This window comes from Scyliorhinus torazame, chromosome X, assembly GCF_047496885.1.
Source record: "Scyliorhinus torazame isolate Kashiwa2021f chromosome X, sScyTor2.1, whole genome shotgun sequence".
In the NCBI taxonomy this organism is placed as follows: Eukaryota; Metazoa; Chordata; class Chondrichthyes; order Carcharhiniformes; family Scyliorhinidae; genus Scyliorhinus; species Scyliorhinus torazame.
In genome coordinates this window covers 19,411,308-19,431,891 of record NC_092738.1, presented here as the reverse complement: position 1 = coordinate 19,431,891, position 20,584 = coordinate 19,411,308, and the positions used below count along the sequence as shown (strand labels likewise).

The window sequence follows — 20,584 nt, the reverse complement described above, 5'->3', positions numbered from 1 at the left end:
CTGCAGAGGAAACCGTTGAAGACAGAGTACTGAGCTAGTGCTCAGGTAAAGAGCCGGTGTGCCACGGGATCCCTCGTGGTGAGGCTAAAGTGCATAACCTGTCAGTCCCGTGAGAGGGACAGCGCATCGAGAGGACTAGCCTCGGGTCAGCTCATTCGAGAAAGGCGAGTGAGCAGGGTGTGGGCCGGATCGATAGCGAGCGAGGGAGAGTCAATCAAACAAAAACAGAGAACATAGAACGATACAGCGCAGTACAGGCCCTTCGGCTCACGATGTTGCACCGAAACAAAAGCCATCTAACCTACACTATGCCATTATCATCCATATGTTTATCCAATAAACTTTTAAATGCCCTCAATGTTGGCGAGTTCACTACTGTAGCAGGTAGGGCATTCCACGGCCTCACTACTCTTTGCGTAAAGAACCTACCTCTGACCTCTGTCCTATATCTATTACCCTTCAGTTTAAAGTTATGTCCCCTCGTGCCAGCCATATCCATCCGCGGGAGAAGGCTCTCACTGTCCACCCTATCCAACCCCCTGATCATTTTGTATGCCTCTATTAAGTCTCCTCTTAACCTTCTTCTCTCCAACGAAAACAACCTCAAGTCCATCAGCCTTTCCTCATAAGATTTTCCCTCCATACCAGGCAACATCCTGGTAAATCTCCTCTGCACCCGCTCCAAAGCCTCCACGTCCTTCCTATAATGCGGTGACCAGAACTGTACGCAATACTCCAAATGCGGCCGTACCAGAGTTCTGTACAGCTGCAACATGACCTCCTGACTCCGGAACTCAATCCCTCTACCAATAGAGGCCAACACTCCATAGGCCTTCTTCACAACCCTATCAACCTGGGTGGCAACTTTCAGGGATCTATGTACATGGACACCTAGATCCCTCTGCTCATCCACACTTCCAAGAACTTTACCATTAGCCAAATATTCTGCATTCCTGTTATTCCTTCCAAAGTGAATCACCTCACACTTCTCTACATTAAACTCCATTTGCCACCTCTCAGCCCAGCTCTGCAGCTTATCTATATCCCTCTGTAACCTGCTACATCCTTCCACACTATCGACAACACCACCGACTTTAGTATCGTCTGCAAATTTACTCACCCACCCTTCTGCGCCTTCCTCTAGGTCATTGATAAAAATGACAAACAGCAACGGCCCCAGAACAGATCCTTGTGGTACTCCACTTGTGACAGAACTCCATTCTGAACATTTCCCATCAACCACCACCCTCTGTCTTCTTTCAGCTAGCCAATTTCTGATCCACATCTCTAAATCACCCTCAAGAGAAAAATCCGGCCAGCAAATATTGTGATTATAACGGACGGCTTCAGGAGTTGCTGAACAATAAATTGAATAAAGAGCAAAGATGTCATTGCCCTGTGCCACCACAACCCGTCCTGGTGGGCAGAGCTTCACAAAAACACACCAAAACATCTACAGCGACCTTCATACCAGGTACTACCACAGAAGAAGGTCAAAGGGATAGTGTCAGAAAGCCCACAGAACTGCCCAGTTTGAACTGGGATGCAGCTGACTTACTCTCCAAATTCAAAATGTTTAAAGAGCTCTGGATTCTTGATTTCAGTGCGTCTGAAGTAGACGAACAAGCCATCAAAATTCACTGAGCAACTGGGAATGAAGGTCGACACAGGCCGCACACATCAGGATTAACATTGGCCATTGGCAACGGCAGTGCACAAGGGCAAAGGTTGATGCAGCTACAAAGAGCCATGTACCGATCCAAACAGACTGTTCACTACAGGTACCTTTAAACAATAAGAATGACCAACTAGTATCCCGTCAGAAATATATACATGAGGTGATTGACAAACTAGAAAATGACGATGATGTGAACATTAAAATGAAGGGTACTGAACGCTGTGGTATTATCATAACTATCAAAATTGCAAGGATTAATGTAGTGTCGAGAGTAGCCACTAGAGGGAGCTACAGTTACAACTATATAAGACAGTGATGCTAAGCCTTGGGGGAGAGTGTGTTTAGGAGGTTGCTAGTGAAGGTCAGATGAACAGGTAATGTAAGTAAGTGCAGATCATAGTTTAAACCAGTCGTGAGATTAGCTGTAGATAAGTGTAGTTTAGATGGTATCAATCAACTGTGTATTCTTAAGACGTACGTGTCAAATCCAAGTTAGGAGTGTTAATAAATTTAAATTAAAGCTATTTTGTGTTCTTTGTGAACACTATGCCAACCAGCCTGAAATAAGCAACACAAAGATAACCACAAACACATGTTTCACACCGTGAACTTCGAAAACATAGATGTTAGCTCACCTTCCAAAGTGTTTGCCAAGATTCAAATTATCTGTCATTAGAAAGTTGGGAACTATTCGGCATTGACCAAGATTAACACAGGGGCAAGTGTCAACCTACGACCCCTGTGAATTCTAAGAGACATGCATCCAGAGATGTGGCAGGCCATGGCGAAACCTACAGTTGTGAAATTTTCAGCATGCAACGGTTAACTAATTTCATGTGCAGGATCCATAGTCCTGGAGTGCAAGTCTAATTAATCCTCCTGGGTGTCACAGATAGAACATAGAACATAGAAAATACAGCACAGAACAGGCCCTTCGGCCCACGATGTTGTGCCGAACCTTTGTCCTAGATTAATCATAGATTATCATTGAATTTACAGTGCAGAAGGAGGCCATTCGGCCCTTTGAGTCTGCACCGGCTCTTGGAAAGAGCACCCTACCCAAACTCAACACCTTCACCCAACACCAAGGGCAATTTGGACATTAAGGGCAATTTATCATTGGCCAATTCACCTAACCTGCACATCTTTGGATTGTGGGAGGAAACCGGAGCACCCGGAGGAAACCCACGCAGACACGGGGAGGACGTGCAGACTCCGCACAGTCAGTGACCCAAGCCGGAATCGAACCTGGGACCCTGGAGCTGTGAAGCAATTGTGCTATCCACAATGCTACCGTGCTGCCCTTGAGAACAAATAAATCTACACTATATCATTTAACCGTAATCCATGTACCTATCCAATAGCTGCTTGAAGGTCCCTAATGTTTCCGACTCAACTACTTCCACAGGCAGTGCATTCCATGCCCCCACTACTCTCTGGGTAAAGAACCTACCTCTGATATCCCTCCTATATCTTCCACCTTTCACCTTAAATTTATGTCCCCTTGTAATGGTTTGTTCCACCCGGGGAAAAAGTCTCTGACTGTCTACTCTATCTATTCCCCTGATCATCTTATAAACCTCTATCAAGTCGCCCCTCATCCTTCTCCGTTCTAATGAGAAAAGGCCTAGCACCCTCAACCTTTCCTCGTAAGACCTACTCTCCATTATAGGCAACATCCTGGTAAATCTTCTTTGCACCTTTTCCAAAGCTTCCACATCCTTCCTAAAATGAGGCGACCAGAACTGTACACAGTACTCCAAATGTGGCCTTACCAAAGTTTTGTACAGCTGCATCATCACCTCACGGCTCTTAAATTCAATCCCTCTGTTAATGAACGCGAGCACACCATAGGCCTTCTTCACAGCTCTATCCACTTGAGTGGCAACTTTCAAAGATGTATGAACATAGACCCCAAGATCTCTCTGCTCCTCCACATTGCCAAGAACTCTACCGTTAACCCTGTATTCCGCATTCATATTTGTCCTTCCAAAATGGACAACCTCACACTTTTCAGGGTTAAACTCCATCTGCCACTTCTCAGCCCAGCTCTGCATCCTATCTATGTCTCTTTGCAGCCGACAACAGCCCTCCTTACTATCCACAACTCCACCAATCTTCGTATCATCTGCAAATTTACTGACCCACCCTTCAACTCCCTCATCCAAGTCATTAATGAAAATCACAAACAGCAGAGGACCCAGAACTGATCCCTGCGGTACGCCACTGGTAACTGGGATCCAGGCTGAATATTTGCCATCCACCACCACTCTCTGACTTCTATCGGTTAGCCAGTTCGTTATCCAACTGGCCAAATTTCCCACTATCCCATGCCTCCTTACTTTCTGCAGAAGCCTACCATGGGGAACTTTATCAAATGCCTTACTAAAATCCATGTACACTACATCCACTGCTTTACCTTCATCCACATGCTTGGTCACCTCCTCAAAGAATTCAATAAGATTTGTAAGGCAAGACCTACCCCTCACAAATCCGTGCTGACTATCCCTAATCAAGCAGTGTCTTTCCAGATGCTCAGAAATCCTATCCTTCAGTACCCTTTCCATTACTTTGCCTACCACCGAAGTAAGACTAACTGGCCTGTAATTCCCAGGGTTATCCCTAGTCCCTTTTTTGAACAGGGGCACGACATTCGCCACTCTCCAATCCCCTGGTACCACCCCTGTTGACAGTGAGGACGAAAAGATCATTGCCAACGGCTCTGCAATTTCATCTCTTGCTTCCCATAGAATCCTTGGATATATCCCGTCAGGCCCGGGGGACTTGTCTATCCTCAAGTTTTTCAAAATGCCCAACACATCTTCCTTCCTAACAAGTATTTCCTCGAGCTTACCAATCTGTTTCACACTGTCCTCTCCAACAATATCGCCCCTCTCATTTGTAAATACAGAAGAAAAGTACACGTTCAAGACCTCTCCTATCTCTTCAGACTCAATACACAATCTCCCGCTACTGCCCTTGATCGGACCTACCCTCGCTCTAGTCATTCTCATATTTCTCACATATGTGTAAAAGGCCTTGGGGTTTTCCTTGATCCTACCCGCCAAAGATTGTTCATGCCCTCTCTTAGCTCTCCTAATCCCTTTCTTCAGTTCCCTCCTGGCTATCTTGTATCCCTCCAATGCCCTGTCTGAACCTTGTTTCCTCAGCCTTACATAAGTCACCTTTTTCCTCTTAACAAGACATTCAACCTCTCTTGTCAACCATGGTTCCCTCACTCGACCATCTCTTCCCTGCCTGACAGGGACATACATATCAAGGACACGTAGCACCTGTTCCTTGAACAAGTTCCACATTTCATTTGTGTCCTTCCCTGCCAGCCTATGTTCCCAACTTATGCACTTCAATTCTTGTCTGACAACATCGTATTTACCCTTCCCCCAATTGTAAACCTTGCCCTGTTGCACGTACCTATCCCTCTCCATTACTAAAGTGAAAGTCACAGAATTGTGGTCACTATCTCCAAAATGCTCCCCCACTAACAAATCTATCACTTGCCCTGGCTCATTACCCAGTACTAAATCCAATATTGCCCCTCCTCTGGTCGGACAATCTACATACTGCGTTAGAAAAGCTTCCTGGACACACTGCACAAACACCACCCCATCCAAACTATTTGATCTAAAGAGTTTCCACTCAATATTTGGGAAGTTAAAGTCGCCCATGACTACTACCCTATGACTTCTGCACCTTTCCAAAATCTGTTTCCCAATCTGTTCCTCCACATCTCTGCTACTATTGGGGGGCCTATAGAAAACTCCTAACAAGGTGACTGCTCCTTTCCTATTTCTGACTTCAACCCATACTACCTCAGTCTTACATCATGGAAACCAAAGGCCCAGCAATTGCAGATCTACCAGCATGCCGTGACTTCACGTGAGTAACAACACATGGAATCAGTCCGACATCACAAGGCAGATCAACCTCATAAACTACTCCTCTCACCTCAGTTCATGGCCTAACATCAGAATATCCAGAATGTTTTGACAAAATTGGGAGTTTCAAGGGAGCTGCAACATTACGCTTCCAGGAGAATGCAAGTCTGTTAATTGATCCACCACGCAAGTGCAGCATCCACATACAAGACAAATTGAAAGCAAAACTAGGCAGAATTGAGAAACATGGAATGATCAGAAGGGTACAAGAGCACACAGGCTGGTACAGCTCAATTACATGTGTCATAAAGAAGGATGGATCCTTGAAGCTGTGCCCCAATCCATGACATCCAAATGAAGCTCTGAAATGTCATCTTCACAAAATACCCACATTAGAAGAATTCAGTCCGAGTTTTGCAGGCGCAAATTTCTTCTCAATGCTAGATGGTACGCATGGTTACTGGTCAATATATCTTGTGCAAAGGTCCCAAGAGCTTACTCCATACTACATGCCACACCCCATTCAGACGATACTGCTTCCTTTTGGGCTGCTGGCCATGATCTCTTTCAAGCTCACGTGACTGCATTAGAACAAAGAACAAAGAAAATTACAGCACAGGAACAGGCCCTTCGGCCCTCCCAGCCTGTGCCGATCCAGATCCTTTATCTAAACCTGTCACCTATTTTCCAAGGATCTACTTCCCTCTGTTCCTCGCCCGTTCATATATCTGTCTAGATGCATCTTAAATGATGCTATCGTGCCCGCCTCTACCACCTCCGCTGGCAAAGCGTTCCAGGCACCCACCACCCTCTGTGTAAAAAACTTTCCACGCACATCTCCCTTAAACTTTCCCCCTCTCACCTTGAAATCGTGACCCCTTGTAATTGACACCCCCACTCTTGGAAAAAGCTTGTTGCTATCCACCCTGTCCATACCTCTCATAATTTTGTAGACCTCAATCAGGACCCCCTCAACCTCCGTCTTTCCAACGAAAACAATCCTAATCTACTCAACCTTTCTTCATAGCTAGCACCCTCCATACCAGGCAACATCCTGGTGAACCTCCTCTGCACCCTCTCTAAAGCATCCACATCCTTCTGGTAATGTGGCGACCAGAACTGCATGCAGTATTCCAAATGCGGCCTAACCAAAGTCCTATACAACTGTAACATGACCTGCCGACTCTTGTACTCAATACCCCGTCCGATGAACGCAAGCATGCCTTCTGGACCACTCTATCGACCTGCGTTGCCACCTTCAGGGTGCAATGGATCTGAACTCCCAGATCTCTCTGTACATCAATTTTCCCCAGGGGCAGCACGGTAGCCTTGTGGATAGCACAATTGCTTCACAGCTCCAGGGTCCCAGGTTCGATTCCCGGCTTGGGTCACTGTCTGTGCGGTGTCTGCATGTCCTCCCCGTGTCTGCGTGGGTTTCCTCCGGGTGCTCCGGTTTCCTCCCACAGTCCAAGGATGTGCAGGTTAGGTGGATTGGCCATGATAAATTGCCCTTAGTGTCCAAAATTGCCCTTAGTGTTGGGTGGGGTTACTGGGTTATGGGGATAGGGTGGCGGTGTTGACCTTGGATAGGGTGCTCGTTCCAAGAGCCGGTGCAGACTCGATGGGCCGAATGGCCTCCTTCTGCACTGTAAATTCGATGATTCTATGATTCTATGACTCTTCCATTGACCGTATAGTCTGCTCTTGAATTGGATCTTCCAAAATGCATCACCTCGCATTTGCTTGGATTGAACTCCATCTGCCATTTCTCTGCCCAACTCTCCAATCTATCTATATTTTGCTGTATTCTCTGACAGTCCCCCTCGCTATCTGCAACTCCACCAATCTTAGTATCATCTGCAAACTTGCTAATCAGACCACCTATACCTTCGTCCAGATCATTTATGTGTATCACAAACAACAGTGGTCCGAGCACGGATCCCTGTGGAACACCACTAGTCACCTTTCTCCATTTTGAGACACTCCCATCCACCACTACTCTCTGTCTCCTGGTGCCCAGTCAGTTCTTTATCCATCTAGCTAGTACACCCTGAACCCCATACGACTTCACTTTTGCCATGGGAAACTTTATCAAACGCCTTACTGAAGTCCATGTATATGACATCTACAGCCCTTCCCTCATCAATTAATTTTGTCACTTCCTCAAAGAATTCTATAAGGTTTGTAAGACATGACCTTCCCTGCACAAAACCATGGTGCCTATCACTGATAAGTCTATTTTCTTCCAAATGTGAATAGATCCTATCCCTCAGTATCTTCTCCAACAGTTTGCCTACCACTGACGTCAAGCTCACAGGTCTATAATTCCCTGGATTATCCCTGCTACCCTTCTTAAACAAAGGGACAACATTAGCAATTCTCCAGTCCTCCGGGACCTCACCCGTGCTCAAGGATGCTGCAAAGATATCTGTTAAGGCCCCAGCTATTTTGCCCCTCGCTTCCCTCAGTAACCTGGGATAGATCCCATCCGGACCTGGGGACTTGTCCACCTTAATGCCTTTTATGATACCCAAAACTTCCCCCTTCCTTATGCTGACTTGACCTAGAGTATTTAAACATCCATCCTTAGCCTCAACATCCGTCATGTCCCTCTCCTTGGTGAATGCCGATGCAAAGTACTCAGTAAGAATCTCACCCATTTCCTCTGACTCCACGCACATATTCCCTCTTTTGTCTTTGAGTGGGCCAATCCTTTCTCTAGTTACCCTCTTGCTCCTTATATACGAATAAAAGGCTTTGGGATTTTCCTTAACCCTGTTAGCCAAAGATATTTCATGCACTTTATCAGAAAGTAAGCATATTGCAAATGAGTTACGGAGGGAACAAAGTAAGAACATGACCATAATCTGCACTCATTGATGCAATGAAGGATTGGTGTTCAACAGTCAGAAATGTGAATCAAAGTACAGCATATTAATTTTTTATTTAAGCGCTGGCATATATATACTGATCCAAGTAAAATAGAGGATATTAAAGTCATCCGAACTCCGCAAAATAAGGACAGTCTCTGATGATGTCTAGATCTCGTTAACGTCTTGTTTCCATACATTCCCTCTTTCGCTCAAAAATCTTCATCACAATGGGAATTGTTGAGGAAGGATGTGCCTTTCCTGTGCCATGAAGATTACCAATGCCTCTTTGAAGCAGTGAAACAATCATTATAAGAAGCACTGACATTGTAACTTTACCACCCAACGGAGACAGAGAAAGGTCTGGGAGCATGCATACTGCAAAAAGGCAAACCGACTTGTAACATTTGCTACAAAATCTCTGTCTATAATGCAATCCAACTGCTCCAACGTCAAGCTGGAAACATTAGTTTCAGTGTTTGACATCATTTCGTGTTCATATCAATCTATTTGGCAAAAGATTTTTAGTAGAGACTGACCACAAGCCATTGGAGATGATTTGACGCAAAGCCATTGACCAGTGCATTGCCAAGATTGATCAAGATTCAATGTTACGACTATGAGATTAGGTACAAGTCAGCTAACGTAATGATCATACTTAGCAGATTGCCTAACCCAGTGAAAACAGAAGACATATCCTGAGAGCTACAAGTTGACTGAACTTGGATGTGTTCTCCAAAATGACCTGGTACATTTTGCAAATTCCAGTCGCTAACGAGACGAAACGTTGAAAGATTCCACATTACACAAACTGTGGGACTACTGCCTCCTTCATGTCAGCGTCTCTATCTCCATTCGGTTCTGTAACGAGCTGCGCAGGCTTCGAGTGAGGCACCAGTGGAAGATTGTGAGGACTACCTTCCTTTGTCTCTGGTCTCTGTGGCTGTAGAAATGTCTTCTGGACCGAACGTGGTCTACATGTTTGCGCTGGAGACGACCCTGGGCTTGCACCTGGTAAGATATAGGGCCCGTTTGGTGAAAGATTACACCAGGAATCCACTGGGCACCACCAGCAAAATTTCGAACGCTCACTGGGTCACCGGGCGCCAACTGCCGAATCGGCCGATGCCGAGAAAATCCCTATCCCTGCCGTTCTTGTGTGCGGCGTACTTTTGCGCCAATGTCCGGGAAAACCATACTAAGGCGGGTGCGAAGTCTCCGGCCCATTAGGAGTTCTGCGGGAGCTACCCCAGTCACCGCATGGGGGGGTGGTCCTATACGTAAACAAAAAGCGAGCCAGTCTTGTGTCCATTGATCCGTAAGACTGCTTCTTTAGGCCTCTTTTGAATGTCTGCACTGCGCGCTCTGCCAACCCATTTGAAGCCAGGTGGTAAGGGGCAGTGCGGATATGGCGTATGCCGTTCATCTTCGTGAACCTCGCAAACTCCTCACTCGTGAATGGAGTGCCATTATCCGTGACCAGCACCTCGGGGAGGCCATGCGTACCAAACGACAAACGCATCTTTTCAATTGTTGCGCAGGACGTTGTCCCCTGCATCTTATGCACCTCTAGCCATTTAGACTGGGCGTCAATTAATAGAAGGAACATGGATCCTTGAAAAGGGCCTGCGAAATCTGCATGCAAGCGTGCCCAAGGCCGCCCTGGCCATTCCCAGTGATGTAGGGGCGCGGCCGGCGGAAGCTTCTGATGCTCCTGGCAAATGGAGCAGTTTTGGGCCACCTTCTCAATGTCGGTGCCGAGGCCTGGCCACCAGACATAACTCCGGGCCAACATTTTCATTTTGGTCACACGATAGTCACAGTACTCCGCAATCCTGTGTAGCCTGGATAGAAAATTGGCAAGGGATTCTCCAGGGGTCCTCTCAGCGGTATTAAACCGGTAACGCTGGACTATCGTGGACGGGGTTGGGTTAAAATGTTGCCCCACTATATGCACAACTTCATCAAACGTTTTGGTGTCCGGCGCAGCTGGGTACGTAAGGCTCCTAATCACCCCAAACGTATGCGGGCCGCAGGCGGTGAGCAATATGACCACCTGGCGCTCATTTTCGGTGATATTGTTTGCCCGGAAATAGTAATGCATCCGTTGTGTGTACTGGTTCCAGCTTTCCAGCGCAGCATCAAAAACACCCAAACGTCCGTACAGAGGCATGGTATAATAGAAAACAACTTCCAACCTGTATCCAACAAAAGTCCAGGGAGGTGGCTTCAGCAGTGTAGACAGCTATTCACTTTAACCTTCGTCGCCAGTTTTGTGAGGGCCACGAAGAATCCAGCACGAGTTTTAAGGATACAAAGTAATAACATTTATTTACAATAACATATATATATATATAACAGCAGCAGCAACTTCCCTTGCTGCACACTCCTTCCTGCTGGTTCCTAAACTGGCCAGCTTTATTTATACTAGGAGTTTACTAATGGTTTCTCCGCCCCCTCATTGGGAAAGCTCATACTCCCACAGGATTGTGGGATTGTCATTAGTCCCCAGCCAATGGTAAGTAGGCAGGTTATAACACCATGTCAACACAAAGAACCACTGACTCCATGTGAAGATCCTGCACATCCTGGGCCCAAAATTGCATCAGAGCTCTTTCATGTCCAAGGTTTTGGCTTCATTGTAATTGTTGATTGCTTTATCAAGTACCCCAATATTCGGAAATTGTACAATATGTAAAGCACAACTGTTCCGCACGGTCTCCTAGTTCCAGTTCGTTTGGTGTGCCGAAAGAGATCATGACGGATAACAGGCCGCAATTTATTCGTAAGCCAGATCAGGATACGTGATAGATGCTCCTTAACTACTGTATAGTCCTATTGTATCTAGGACAACCCTCTAAGAATGACAATCCCACCGATCACTGAACAGTGAAAGAAACAAGTTACCAATACAAGATCTGTGCTTTAGAGATTCATTGATCCATCAGTTCTGGACATGTTCTGTGGAAAGCAGAGGCCTGATGAACTAAATGGTCTCCTCTGCATGAGTTGCAAAAGGTTGGTTTGCAGGTTGCAACAGGTGATTAAGAAGGCAAATGGAATGTTGTCCTTCATTGCTAGACGGATGGAGTTTAAAAACAGGGAGGTTATGTGCTGTATAGGGTGCTGGTGAGGCCACACCTGGAGTATTGTGGACCGTTTTGGTCTCCTTACTTGAGAAAGGATGTACTGGCACTGGAGGGGGTGCAGAGGAGATTCACGAGGTTGATTCCGGAGTTGAGAGGATTGGCTTATGAGGGGAGACTGAGTAAACTGGGACTGTACTCATTGGAATTTGGAAGAATGAGGGGGGATCTTATAGAAGCATATAAAATTATGAAGAGTATCGATAAGATAGAAGCAGGGAGGTTGTTTCCACTGGCGGGTGAAACTAGAACGAAGGGTCATAGCCTCAAAATAAGGGGGAGCAGATTTAGGACTGAGTTGAGGAGGAGCTTCTTCAGCTAAAGGGTTGTGAATCTGTCGAATTCCCTGCCCAGTGAAGCAGTTGAGGCGACCTCGTTGAATGTTTTTAAGGCAAAGATAGATAGATTTTTGAACAGTAAAGGAATTAAGGGTTATGGTGAGCGGGCGGGTAAGTGGAGCCGAGTCCACAAAAAGATCAGCCATATTGACTGGCGGAGCAGACTCGAGGGGACAGATGGCCTACTCCTGCTCCTAGTTATTATGTTCTTATGTCCTCTGCAGCATCCCCCTTTCTTTTTGAAGATACTTTCCCTCTTCCAATGATCCATGCTTTCTCATTTGTCTGCACCAAACGAATTGTTGTTTAGAATAAGCCAGATATCATATGTAAATAGGGTGTCCTTTCCACACTTAGGGTTGTGAACCATCCAGGATTGTCCTGAGGTTCCTGGGAATTTAAGATGAATCTCCAGGACACTGCTATGAGCAAACACAAGAGAAAAATCATCGGGTTATTAAAACAGTTTTTTTTAATTCCCTTGAACGATTGTGAGGTATTAAAATCTTACAAACGGGATAAAAGAGTTGTTTGACCATTGCCTGCCATCCAATGGGCCTCTATAAGGATTAATGATATAAGCACCAATTGCTTATGAGGGATTGGGCAAATACGTGAGTTAATTTATTAAGACTCGACAAGTGAGACACAGTGGTTGGCACTACTGCCTCACAGCGCCATGGACCCGGGTTCAATTCCGGCCTTGGGTGACTGTCTGTGTGGAGTTTGCACTTTCTCCCCGTGTCTGCGTGGGTTTCCTCTGGGTGCTCCGGTTTCCTCCCACAGTCCAAAGATGTGCAGGTTAGGTGGATTGGCCATGATCAATTGCCCTTAGTGTCCATTGATGTGCAGGTTAGGTGATTGACCATGCTAAATTGTCCCTTAGTGTCCAAAGATGTGCAGGTTAGGTGGATTGACCATGCTAAATTGTCCCTTAGTGTCCAAAGATGTACAGGTTAGGTGGATTGACCATGCTAAATTGTCCCTTAGTGTCCAAAGATGTGCAGGTTAGGTGGATTGACCATGCTAAATTGTCCCTTAGTGTCCAAAGATGTGCAGGTTAGGTGGATTGACCATGCTAAATTGCCCCTTAGTGTCCAAAGATGTGCAGGTTAGGTGGATTGACCATGCTAAATTGCCCCTTAGTGTCAAAGATGTGCAGATTAGGTGGATTCAGCATGCTAAATTGCCCCTTAGTGTCAAAGATGTGCAGGTTAGGTGGATTGGTCATGATAAATTGCCCCTCAGTGTCCAACGATTAGCTGAGATAACGGGATGGTGTGGTGGAGTGGGCCTGGGTAAGGTGTTCTTTCAGAGGGTTGGTGCAGATTTGATGGGCCGAATGGCCTCCTTCTGCACTGTAGGGATTCTATGAACAGTTATACATACGTATAAATCTTGAACACATCAGAGCTGTGTGTTTGTGCTCTGTTCTAATTAAAAGTGAAACTAAATTGGATCACAGGATACAAGTCCTGAAAGACGTGCTTGTTAGGTGAATTGGACATTCTGAATTCTCCCTCTGCGTACCCGAACAGGCGCCGGAATGTGGCGACTAGGGGCTTTTCACAGTAACTTCATTGCAGTGTTAATGTAAGCCTACTTGTGACACTAATAAAGATTATTAATAATAAAGATCATTATTATTATTCCCTTTCTAATGGTGTCATGCTGCTATCCCTTGAAGGCATATTACAACATCCCCCTTTAGAACATAGAACATAGAACATAGAACAATACAGCGCAGTACAGGCCCTTCGGCCCACGATGTTGCACCGAAACAAAAGCCATCTAACCTACACTATGCCATTATCATCCATATGTTTATCCAATAAACTTTTAAATGCCCTCAATGTTGGCGAGTTCACTACTGTAGCAGGTAGGGCATTCCACGGCCTCACTACTCTTTGCGTAAAGAACCTATCTCTGACCTCTGTCCTATATCTATTACCCCTCAGTTTAAAGTTATGTCCCCTCGTGCCAGCCATTTCCATCCGCGGGAGAAGGCTCTCACTGTCCACCCTATCTAACCCCCTGATCATTTTGTATGCCTCTATTAAGTCTCCTCTTAACCTTCTTCTCTCCAACGAAAACAACCTCAAGTCCATCAGCCTTTCCTCATAAGATTTTCCCTCCATACCAGGCAACATCCTGGTAAATCTCCTTTCTTTTTCTATGAAACAACTGGCCTCCCCTGCATATACTCAATGGACACAACCTGTTTGCAGGAACACCACGAGACTCGTAGCAGCTTTCGCCGTTGAGTGCTGCCCTGTGTAAATTATGGAATGGTTCTGGTTGTCGAACTCTGTCCATCCTATTCCTGTTTGCGCAATACCTGGTTTATCTTAAACAAAAAAAAGTTTGGTGCTGACAAATGAGAAAGCATGGATCCAGAGGAGACCATTTACTTCATCAGACCTGTCCTTTCCACAGAACATGTCCAATCTCCTCCATCATTACCTCTTGATAGGCCTTAGCAGAGAGCGAGGGCTACGTCAGACAGGTCTATGGGGCCCGATTAGAGGGAGAGGAGCTGAAAACAAGGTTGTCTCCCTCCATTAGAGGACCCTCAGAGCCATTACCGCTGAGTCCCAAAGCCACGCTGGATAAGGAGGCAGATGAAGCTAGAAAGGGCAAAAACCCTTCCAGAAATTAGCCTTTAAAATTTCCCCGTTATTCCTTTCAATAATCAGAAAATTGGGAGGGCTCCACATCAGGCCCACTGGACCCCATGCAGTGGGTTGTCTGATCTCTGCTTGGAGCCCCCAACATATAAAACATCCAGAAACCCCCATTCCATTGCCCCTCACAACCAGTCAGCAAGACCGTGAGAGATCGCCTGGAATTACGACGAAACAGTGTCTCATTTGCATCAGTGTTCTGCGATAATTTCCGTACAGCGCTTATTGCACAGTTCCTTTTTACTTTGATTTCCATGATTCATCATATTGGTCTGCTGACAATATCTGTATCAGGTTACCCTAAAACAACCGATCGAGCAAGAAATCAGATACCCTGATATCCTGCCAGAGTTACCAGTCCAGATCTGCTTGCCCTGTAAGAGTCAGCAGATATTCTTGTCACAGAAGGAACTTCACCCTAGACCGAGGCAGCAATTTACCTCCTTTTCCCTCCGCACACCTAAAATGCCAAAAGTCACATCATTTGTCTTTCTCTAGTGATCTTCACCTCGTTGTGGTTTTTTATATACGGGAGTGTCCAGAACCCTGGAACATCAGACTGGAGCTGACTTTTATCCTGATCATTTATTATAGAATTTACAGTACAGAAGGAGGCCATTCGGCCCATTGAGTCTGCAACGGCCCTTGGAAAGAGCACCCCACTTAAGCCCACATCTCCACCCTATCCCTGCAACCACACCTAACCTTTTTGGACACTAAGGGACAATTTAGCATGGCCAATCCACCTAACCTGCACATTTTTGGACTGTGGGAGGAAACCGGAGCACCCGGGGGAAACCCATGCAGACACGGGGAGAACGTGCAGGCTCCGCACAGAGAGTGACCCAAGTCGGGAATCGAACTTGGGACCCTGGAGCTGTGAAGCAACGGTGCTAACCACTATGGTACAATTTGTCCACAGTTTATGGAAATGAAATTCCAAGATATCTCCACTCCTCTAATTCCGGCCTCTTAAACATACCTAATTTTAATCGTGCCGTCAATTGCCTCGACCCCAAGCAGCATGGTGGGCGGCATGGTAGCACAGTGGGTAGCACTGTTGCTTCACAGCTCCAGGGTCCCGGGTTCGATTCCCACCTTGGGTCACAGTCGGTGCGGAGTCTGCACGTTCTCCCCATGTCTGCGTGGGTTTCCTCCGGGTGCTCCGGTTTCCTCCCATAAGTCCTGAAAGACATGCTATTAGGTAAGTTGGACATTCTGAATTCTCCCTCTGTGACCCGAACAGGCGCCGGAATGTGGCGACTAGAGGCTTTTCACAGTAACTTCATTGCAGTGTTAGTGTAAGCCTAGTTGCGAAACTAATGAATATTATTATTAAAAGCTCTAGAATTCTCTCCATAAATGTCTCTCTCTCTCTCCTTTAAGAAACTCCTTTAAACTGATCTCTTTAACTAAACCTTTGGTCATCTGATCATCTCCTTTTGTGGATCGGTGTCATACTTTGTATTATAATGTTCCTGTGAAGCATTTTGGGATGTTTTATTCCATGAAATGTGAGATAGAAATAAGTTGTTGTTGTTATGGGTAAATAAGCGGTAATTGTAATTGTCCAGAGGTGTGCTGAGGCTAACCACGTCTGGGTTTTCGTCCCAGAATTATTTTTCTTTCATGGGATGTGGGTGTCGCTGGTTATGGCAACATTTGTTGCCCCTTCCTAATTGCCCTTCAACAATTGTCATTTCAGGGGCCATTTTATGAGCCAACCACATTGCTGTGGGTCTGGAGTCACATGTAGGCCAGACCAGGTAAGGACGGCAGATTTCCCTCAATAAACGACAGCAGTGAACCAGAAGGTTTTTTACGACAATCGATGATGGTTTTGTGGTCATCGTTAGACTTTTAATTCCAAATTTCTATTCAATTCAAATGTCACCAGCGGCCATGGTGGGATTCGAACCTGGGACCGCAGAACATTACCCTGGGTCTCTGGATTACTGGTCCAGGGAGAATACTGATCCGCCACCGCCTCCCCTCCAGCACTCCGGGCAAAATAAATCTGGAGGCGTGGCCCATCACCCTGTCACGCAAGTGGGGCAGGGCCGGGAAAAGCCGGGATCGGAGTGCTCACTTTCTGTTTGCGCAATTAACTCTGTTTCTCCCTCCAGCGGTGCTGGCTATCTGCTGAGTATTTATGGCATTTTCTGTCTATATTTCAGATTTCCAGCATCCATGGTATTTTGGCCTTGTTGAAGGTTACATTGATTGGGTTAGATGAAGTAGAATGGGAGGAGGGTTTGTGCAAAGCGTAAACACGGCCTGCTTCTGTGCTGTGAAAACAAAGCATTCATCGAAAGGTGATTGCAATGTATTTAATGGTACTTTTGTGTATTGTTGGAACCAAGTGTAGCCCCTCATAGTCCAATTTTGCACTATCAGCATAAATTCTTCGATAGCATGAATCTGGCAATCAGCCTGCCAGAACAGTGGACGGATCAAAATGGGCCTGTCAATCAGTGCAAAACTCTCCAGCATTCCCCTCGAGCCCCAGGAATGAACGATTAACTTCCTGGAAGAACCCAGGAGAAAAACTATTGGGGCATTTGAGAGAAAAATGTCGATTACAAAAAAAAAGTACTGAAGTGAGGGGAAATAGGGCTTTTTGACCAGGCGGGGCAGTTGGAGGGCGCAGTTCATGTGGTTGAATATCCAGGAATGTATCTGACCAGAGTAGGTAACCCTAGTGGAAGGGGAATGGCCCCGGGGGCCACATGCGGCCCACCTGGGCTCTGAGTGGGGCCCACGAGACATTTTCTTGACCGTTGCCCACGCGCAGGGTCGCCACATTCCGCTGATTTCCGCCCGTGTCGTTTTTTCCCTCCCGGTGTGACTGAAGTGATTCACACTTAAAGTGAGGACAAGTGAAGTGAGGTGTGTGCTGATTGCTCACAACATTGAGTGTGAGAGGCGTGTTCAAAGTGGAAAAATTTCTATTGTTTTCAGCATTTGAAGTTAATGAGAGTTCTATTAATATATAAACGATGAAGCATTTTCTATAACTCGTTATGAAATATTCGGCGTGTATTAAATGTATTTAATCTTATTCATGGGGTCACGGTTAGTGAACAATCCTGATTTCAATCTTGTGGCCCATTGAGATGAAAGAGGGACACTCCTGCGGTCACTCGCCTAGGTTGTCCACAGAGGGATTAAAATTCCACAGAGCAATGTGTGTTTGGAGAGTGCTCGCAAACACACTCACAGTGAAACATTCTGTGCTGAGAGGGTTAACCCCTTGAGGTCCATTGCAGAATGGCAATGTCTTCATTCTTTTGAGAAGTCTGCAAAGGGGTCTTCTTCTGAGGCAGCCCCTCAGGATCGAGGATGACTTGCTTTCACGCCGGTTCAAAGAGTTCTGAAAGGGCGGATAAGTCCAATGCGCGATCTGCCACGCGCTGGGGCAATTTTGGTTTCTCTGATGACAGGACATTTGGAGTATTGTCCTGTTCAGGGTTAAAAGATGACGGGGTTCACGGCGCCGAGGGCCTGGGTTCAATCCCGGCCACGGGTCACTGTCCGTGTGGAGTTTGCACATTCTCCCCGTGTCTGCGTGGGCCTCACCCCCACAACCCAAAGATGTGCAGGGTGGATGGATTGGCTATGCTAAATTGCCCCTTAATTGGAAAAAAAAAGAATTGGGTACTCTAAATTTATTTTTTTTAAAAGATGATGGGGCTGTGTGACCAATGGGGAGAAAAAAAATGCATTTGCACTAAAAGCTGGCAGTGTATGTTACCAACTTCCATGCACTGCCATTTTAATACTGTTGGAACCCGGAGCTGTCAAACGCAGCCCGTGCCGAACTTTGAGAGCAGTTTTGGATTGTAATCCTGAGCTCCCCTGGCGAGTGCTAGTTTGTAATTGATGCTGACAGCAAGCTATAAATCAAGCGCAGGCTTCAATTGTTGCTAACACTCTGCGAGATGCTGCTTTCAATAAAGTTTCTTTAATATCCTTGATCTTGGCACTTGGATGCTCATTACTCAAGCGCCCCCCCCCCCCCCCCTGCCCACCAGTGAAAAGACCATCAAATTAGTCAACAGCTAGCGATCACAGGACAATAAATCTCAATTGCAGTGAGAGGCTGATACATCACCTTTCAAATTTTGACTCATTAAGAAGATTGAACTCTTTCGCTGAGGCTATTTTGAGCGAGGGAGGGAAGAGTGGGAACGAGGATGAGAGACTCGTTTTTTTCTCACTCTCTCTCTCTTCTTCGCTTCACACTTCCTTCTCTGCTGCTTTTCACTGGCAATAGCTGGAAGGAAAGAGATGCCTCGGAGAGCTTGCTTCGGAAGAGAGTGTGCGTCAGAGGTTCAGGTCATCATGAGAGTTCTCTCCGAGCCTGGGCTGCAAATTGAATGGTGGATCAGGACTCAGTGATGAGGCAGCGGTGCCAAGTCCACTGACAAAACCCCTCCCCACAGTCAGTTGGGACGGGCTCCTTATAAATTATTAAGCAGGCCGGGACTGCTCATCATCCTGGCTCCAGCACTCTGTAGCAGCGTGTGCAGACAGCACTTCTTCAGTCAAGCTAACTGTGACCCATTCTGCAACAGAGACAGCTTGAGATATTATCCAATGTCTTCTTAACTTCCTGCAGTATGTAATGATCTTTATTTTTTCTCCTTAACTTATTGACATGTGTCTTATTGGTTTAACTATGTGACGCCAAGATATTTCACAACTGTACTTTTGAGAAGAAAAAAAATATTTGTCAAGGCAATTTGACACTCGTAATCTTTGGAATTTAAAAAAGAAAACAGCTTGCCTTCCCTGTGTTGATTCAGAATGCCAGTCCAGATATTTTGCACTATTTCTTTTGCGGCCGAGGATGAGAAAGGAGAGGAGAAGAGAAGGGAGGGGAGTTTTGATCAGTTTTCTGAAGAGGGAGATGACGAGGAAGGCCAGTCGAATGTGATCAGCCTCGCCACGTTTGCCGGGAGCTCCAACCTACATGGGATGAGCCATATCTTTGTCGAAAGCGGCTGTGGCTTCCGCCAAGTCTTGTGGGGCTGTGCGTTCCTCTCCTCCCTTGCTATCTTTCTGTACCAGGTGATGGACCGGGTGATGTATTACCTGGAGTACCACCACATCACGGCTCTCGATGAGATGGACAGTCCCTTCCTGTTCTTCCCGGCCGTGACCCTCTGCAACTTCAACAGATTCAGGCGCTCCAAGATCACTTACGCAGACTTGGCCTTTGCTGGCATACTAATGGGGTACACCGAGGGCATGGATCCGGGATTCCAGTTGGCCCCGTCGGTCAGGAGTGATGGCTCATCCTTCAGCATGTACGAATTTTTCAACAGGACTGGACATCAGCTGGAGGACATGCTGAAGGAATGCCGATACCGTATGGACGAATGCGGCCCTGAAAACTTCAGTGTGGTAAGTCAAGTTTACTCGACAAAGGATCCAGTGAGTCCTGCCACCACAAGACTCCTAAACTCTGGTGATAGCCATACCCTTATTTTATTACATCAAACACGCTTTCTATTTCGTCTCCATGGGTGGATATTCTGCACTCATCTTTTTTTTTTAATGTATTTTATTCAGCTTGTATCAAAGTAGGTTACAGCAAATAAACACCCCGGGAAACATTCTCCCCAACAATCAACGACACAGTTTGTACAGATTTTTCTCCTTCCCCCCCCCCCCCAATCACCCACCCCCCCTGCGATGAACAGCTCCTCAAACACGGTCACAAACATCCCCCACCTTTTCTCAAACTCCTCTGCTGAGCCCCTTAACTCATACTTTATCTTCTCTAACCGCAGGAAGTCACACAGGTCACCCAACCATGCTGCTGCCCCCGGTGGCGATGCCGACCGCCACTCCAGCAAAATTCATCGCCGTGCAATCAGAGAGGCGAAGGCCAAGACATCGGCCTTCCTCCTCTCCATGAGCTCCAGCTTCTCTGAAACCCCAAATATCGCCACCAAAGGGTCCGG

The 20,584-nt window shown here is 46.3% G+C and overlaps 1 protein-coding gene across 4 annotated transcripts in view; it reads left to right on the top strand.

Annotated features, from left to right (window-relative positions):
- asic1b (acid-sensing (proton-gated) ion channel 1b) overlaps positions 1 to 20,584 on the top strand; it is a 1,118,762-nt gene that overhangs the window by 713,416 nt on the left and 384,762 nt on the right. The window contains exon 1 of one of the 4 annotated variants that reach the window (XM_072494109.1): positions 19,151 to 20,021. The exons of the other annotated variants lie outside the window; for them this stretch is intronic. Within the exon in view, the coding sequence (XP_072350210.1) occupies positions 19,422 to 20,021 (600 nt within the window). The 5' untranslated portion in view covers positions 19,151 to 19,421. Of the gene's footprint in view, positions 1 to 19,150; positions 20,022 to 20,584 lie in introns of those variants that run through there. 4 annotated transcript variants of the gene reach the window in all.